This window comes from Sphaeramia orbicularis, chromosome 7, assembly GCF_902148855.1.
Source record: "Sphaeramia orbicularis chromosome 7, fSphaOr1.1, whole genome shotgun sequence".
NCBI classification, from domain to species: domain Eukaryota; kingdom Metazoa; phylum Chordata; class Actinopteri; order Kurtiformes; family Apogonidae; genus Sphaeramia; species Sphaeramia orbicularis.
The window spans coordinates 38,672,841-38,678,840 of record NC_043963.1 but is presented as its reverse complement, the minus strand read 5'-3'; the positions used below and the strand labels follow the sequence as shown (position 1 = coordinate 38,678,840).

Below are 6,000 nucleotides of genomic sequence, written 5' to 3'. Positions count from 1 at the left end.
AGTGAAGACAATTCATTGTCGTTGGATGAAGACGAAGGAGAACATTCATTTTAAGAAGTGACCGCCTTGCCAGATTTGATCAAACAGTGGATTTAAATTAGCTTTGAACATCTGCTCACACACGGGTCTAATAAACATTCTATGTCCATGCAAAACCTGCACAGGACCATCTCAGATAGAAAGGAAGTAAGTATTTGAAAATGCTAAACAGTTTAACTTTGATTGACCTGTAGGAATAGGAAACCCTTGTAACAACCTAAGCCACATGTAGCATAACTTCTTTTCACGTTCCGATAAAACACTGAAAACATCATTATCAGACTCATCTGCATGTTCGTGCAGATTACTACAGCCTTACTCTACAATAGCGTCTGATAAAAGCCGACACAAGGAGCGTACGGTCCGGTGTGTCTGTTGTCGTCATCACGTCGTCGGTTAGGTGGGGGGTGACGTACGGAGCAACCCTCCAACCCCCCTTCCTCGCTCGGCTCCTCTCGCGGATGCTGCGACCGAGCTCCTGTGCGCGCGGGCTCTCGCAGCGGCTCAACCCCCTCCTCCTCCTCCAAAGATGTCGCATGAGCTTCTCCTCTCACCGCGGCGTTTCTTTTCTTTTTGCTTTTCTTTTTCTCTTAGTGCCCTTATCAGTTAACCGAATTCGGTCAAATTAAGCAGCTTTTACCGCTGGGAGCAGCCCTGGTTCAGGCGCATGGACTGCCCCCCTCCCCACAACGGAGGTGTTTAAACCCTCAACCCGGCGCATCCTCTCTCGCTCGCTCTCTCTCTGTCTCTCTCTCTCCTCAACCGCCGCAGAACTCCGCCGACCAACCGTCAGGTGACCGCGCGGAGCGGAATATTCATCAGCACCGTCGTCGTCTTTCATCCTTCCACTCCTTCGGACTCCAGGCAACCGGAGCTGCCGCAGCCCCGGTCCCCCTGTATCCTCTCATCCGGTCTGGGACATTCTCCGCTCCACGCACACGCAGATTAACGGGATTCTGCCTCCCCGCCCGCGCGCTGATGCTGATGTCCTTGAGCTCGGCCTGCACGGTGAGTCGGTGAGTCCGTGCGTGCCCGCGTGCGTGACTGTTATTTACCCCGGGCGCCCGAGCGCCGTTTTTATTAGGGAAGATGTGCTGCTTGCGCTGTGATTCATTATTAGCATATATAGATGTTTTTATCGAACTTGCAAAATGTAACAGGGCCTGATATGGCATTTGTCATTCCAGGCCTTACAGAGCTGTAATAATAGCCCTTACAGTAGGGCAGATCAGAATACCGAGGCAAACAGCGCTATGACATTAACAGGGAGTCTGTGAGTATGCTTGTGTTTGCGTATACGCGTGAATGTGCATGCGTGCGCGTGTGTAGAGCTAATGATACATATCCATCCATCCCTCCATCCATCACTTCGTGTCCTGTGTGAAGGGCTGCAGTCCAACATTTTCACCTAGCAGCATGCGCTATTCTTCCGCTTGCCTCTTGGTTTTCCCGGGCGCTAGTATGTAGGCTGCCACACTATAGGGCATTTGGGTGTCAGTTGCGTTGTTTGTCTCGGTTACAGCGTGTCGCACCTGCAGCGCTGAGCCGTGGGGGTGTCGGTTTGATCTGGTAATGATCTCTGGCCGGAGGGACCTTCAGAAGTCGGTCGGCGTTGGGTGGGTGTGAGTTGGACAGAGCCGGCCGGCGGTGGCCGGGCCGGTAACCTTGCGGAGGGACATAGGGTAGGCAAGTGGCGCACCATGCTCTCTTTTACCTGACATTTTAATGGGCCTGCACTGAGGTGCCTGTGTTTCAATCAGGACCCTGTCTTGTCTTATAGCTATGTGTTTAGGATGAGGGTGAGCAGGGGGATGAAGCTCAGGCACGTCTGAAGGTGACCATGAAAGGTCGTTTCGTGTGGGAAACACACTGTTGCATGAGGCCAGTCCTGCACAGAATTGCACAGTCTTACTGCAATCGCAAGTATTAAGTTTGTGTATGTGTTTGGCTGTGATGGAGGTGGATTGTGGCTGATGTGGGAGGGACATGGGATGCTCAGTGTGAAGATATGTGTGTCAGTGCAAGTGTGCAGTCTCAGAGAAATTGATACATATCAGAGTGGACATCAATCAGTCAGACTTTCTTTCTTCCTTTTCTTTCCTGCTCTCCAAGACTACCCTCATACTCACTGCTCCTTCATCAAACTTTCACCATCATAATTCTTCTCGTCATCAGCTTCACTGAGTTGCTTTAATATAATCTACAATAATGCAGATATCTGTGTCCTGTTGAAGGCCCACCTTTAATGGCTTCAGCCACAGACTGTGTTGAATTCTAAGTGTGCTATTCCCACTGGGCATTACAGAAGTGTGTGACTGGCACCAAGCCAGCGACGGCAGGCAGCAGCCCAGATACAAGGGCCCTGCCAGAGGTGACCCTTCAGATGCCTGTCGGAAAGTAGGACTGCAGGTGCACAGGTGGCCCGCAGGCTAGGCAGTGTAGCCAGAGAGACAAATACTGACGAATGAATGGGCATACGTGCACACATATCCAAACACACACGCACACACAGCAATGATGTGAACACTCTCACCTAGGATCACAAATGTGAGCACAAAAAGTACAGACAGGGGCACCTGAGTGCATTTGCTCACACATGGGCACACACACACTTGTTCAGTCACATGTGTTCAAGTGTGTGTATGTTGCTTCCCTAAATGCACCCACAAAGCATACGCAGCCCTGCTGGCCTAGAATCAAATCCTGCGAGGAGCTTCTCTCCTGTGCCTTCCTTACGCTGCATGCTTCTCAACCTTCTTGCTGCCGTGATAAAGAGAATATACCCGGGGGAAAAGAGTGCCCACTTTCTCTAGGAGAAAAAAAAAAAAAAAAACAATCAAATTGCTCAAACCCTCTAAGGGATCGTGTGCAGAGAAGCAAGGCTAGTATTCAGGATAAATGGGCAAGCCGCTGAGGATTGTGGTGACCTTTTGTCTGACTCTTTTCATGTTCAAACACATTTTCATCCAGGACAGACCTCTCTCTCCCTCTCTCTCTCTCTCTTACTTCCTTTCTTTTATTCTGAAAGTGCTATGATGTATGACACATTTGTGCCTGTCTCATGACAGAGATCATACAAGTAGTGTCTTTGGGCATGAGTGTGAGTGTCCGCTTACTGTAAAATTGTGATGCTTGTTTCCTGTGGCAAAAGCAGACTGTATGGCGAGTGTTTCTGTAAGAGTTAAGAACGCGTAACAAATTAAGTAACAAAGTGTTTTTTTTTCTCAATTTATGTAATACAGGCTCACGTGCACACACTTGGACACACGTACACTATACACTCTAAAGGTCTCAAACAACAAGAACCAAACAGAAAGACACATTCAGAGTTAGTTACATTGGGATGCTGAAAAGAAGAGCTTTTTCTGCATGAATGTTATAAAATCAGACAGAATCAGTGAGTAAGAGCCCAGGCTGGGAAGAAAACGTGTAACTGCCTGAGTAAATAAATGATTGCAGTAGCAGGAAGCAGATAGACAGGGAGAATGACAAAATCAGTGAGTCAGGAGAGGGGGAAAAGAGAGGTGAGATGATAACAATGAGACACAACAGGAGAAGACGTACAAAAACACATGGTAAATCCATACAGATACAGTAGACAGATAGGTACAAATAAACTGATGGAAGAGCAGGCAAATAAGAAAAGATGGAGAGGGAGAGGAAGCTTCAAAGGCAGAGCAGGGTGACTCAGTCATAAACTAACACTCTCAGTCAGGATAGAGGCATGGCAGGCCAGTGAGGAAAAAGGGAGGGAGAAGATGCAAGAGGCAGAGGGAGCTGAGGGAGAGGGAAGAGTGGAGAGGAGGGAGGAGGAATTCATGATGAGTTTCTGTTTTCTTTTTTTATGCTCATCCTTATGTAAAATACCCTGATAGGGAAATCAGAATATGTTGTGTCATGTGTGATGCTGAGAATATTTAGCTACAGCCGGCGCTAATTGCTCATGTGGGATGAAGCTTCAATTTAGTGTGGCTGAAGGAAAGCGAGTTAGCTTGCCGTTGTTCTACTAGGCGGCACTGAACATTATCAGTGTCAGATTTATTTTAATTAAATCAGTTCCAGAGATCGACTGAATGTTAATACAGTGATGAGGAAATCAGTGGATTTGACAATAGCAGTTCTCTTCGGGAAATTCACCTTTTGTTTAGATCTCACACAAGCCGCTACTTCTCAGAATTAACAAATTAAGCATAAATTAATTAGACCTGCAAGGCATGCAGATGCATCCAGACATGGCATGTTTGTGTGGACACTGAAGTAAACTGTACCTGAAATTGAGTTAATACATCATTAAAACCAGGAAAGGATGTGATGCAATGCTATTTAACGTCCAATTCAATATCAGTTGAAAACATTAAAACAAACCACACAAATTAGATTATTTGATTGGTGTTGAATTTGTTTGGATGCATGTTTATTTGAATAGGTGAGGGTTTTTTTGTTCATTTTCATCATGTCTTTACTGAGCCAACTGAGTAGATTTAGTGAAAAGTTTCTCAATGTATCTTACAGAGCCACGAGTATATGTGGCTGTCAAACTTAGTGGTTCCCAGAAACTGAACTTTATGTCTCAGATGACTTGATTTCATTGTTTTTTAAAGGTAAAGTGTAGCAAAACAAGTATCATGTAAGACCTAATTTGGATCAAAAGCTATGTATTTGTTTTAGTTTTTAGTTGCTGCATCACATATTCTGCTTTCACAGAGGAATCCAGTCTCTTGATGCTTCATCACTGTCTGAGAGATGATTTAATGTAATGATAGTGAGATCGATGCAACAGAGTGGTAATGCTCAATCTCTTGCTTTCCTCCTAGGCCCTGGTGGTGCAGCAGTAACTACCTCTGAACTGGATCCACTTCCTGTCTCTGAATTATCAGCCGCCTTTGCCTCGCTCGCCCCTCTCTCCATCCGTCCATCATCCCTCTGTCGCTGTCTGTCAGTCTGTCGGCCCGTCTGTTCGTCCATGGACTGGCCGTGACCCTGGAGGGAGGGGGACAGAAACGAGGAAAGAGCGGAGTCGCAGAGGAGACGAAGGAAAAGAAAGCTGGATTCGTTCAGACGTCACGCTTCTCAAGAGCCCCTGCTCGCTGTCCTTCATCCCCCTCACCCTCCTCCTCTTCCTCTTGATATGGGGAATTAAAAGAGAAGGAGATTAGGCCAAACATTTAGGAGAAGAAAATAAACAAACCTTTCATTGTCCCTAATTAGAATTTTTAAGAGATTCTGACTGTTGAGCACATGATCAACCTTTCACCAACCAAACACAAAGGGAACTGAGTTGAGGACGGACTACAGAGAGAAAGGGGGACCAAAACAAGAGAAAACCTAACTGACATGTCCACAACAGCCACAATGGGTGAAATGGCAAACAGCGCAGTGGAATTTTATCCCAAAGGGACTCGAGGTGGGGGCGGAGGAAGGGCAGATGGCACCCATGCAGGGGGAGACTTTGTGGTCACAGTTAAGGAGCTCAGGGAGCTGATGGAGCTCCGAGGGACTGATGCTCTGCAGAAGATCCAAGACAGTTATGGCGACACAGAGGGGCTCTGCCAGAGACTACAGTCCAGTACCACTGATGGTGAGCATGCGTGGATGAAGGAATGGTTGAATGGGCAAAAGAGGGCATGGATGGATGGGTAGTTGGATAAATAATGGAGAAGGGCTAAATGAGTGAATGGATGAGCGTGTAGATGTATAAATAGACTGATGGAAAATGGATGAATGGATAGATGAATGGATGAACAGACTGCTTACTGAATGGATGGATTTGTCGACTTATAACTGGATAAATGGAGATTAATTGGTACACAGAGATTAGGTGAACAAAGTAGTGGATGGTTGAATGACATTGTGATCAGTTGTGTCATACATAAACACTCTGCTGCACTAGAGCTGTTGCTGCAGACGTTGATCAAATCTGTCCAGCCTTTTTATGATCACCTGGCTCAGACATATTCAGAT

At 46.6% G+C, this 6,000-nt stretch overlaps 1 protein-coding gene across 5 annotated transcripts in view; it reads left to right on the top strand.

Moving 5' to 3' along the window:
• Window positions 1–498: 498 nt before the first annotated feature.
• atp2b3b (ATPase plasma membrane Ca2+ transporting 3b) overlaps window positions 499–6,000 on the top strand; it is a 39,133-nt gene continuing 33,631 nt past the window's right edge. For 2 of the 5 annotated variants that reach the window (XM_030139114.1, XM_030139112.1), the window contains exons 1-2: window positions 499–1,047; window positions 4,854–5,617. In XM_030139114.1, coding sequence (XP_029994974.1) covers window positions 5,374–5,617 — 244 coding nt within the window. In that variant the 5' untranslated portion in view covers window positions 499–1,047; window positions 4,854–5,373. Of the gene's footprint in view, window positions 1,056–4,853; window positions 5,618–6,000 lie in introns of all 5 variants that reach the window. The other 3 variants (XM_030139116.1, XM_030139115.1, XM_030139113.1) reach the window with 2 other exon arrangements.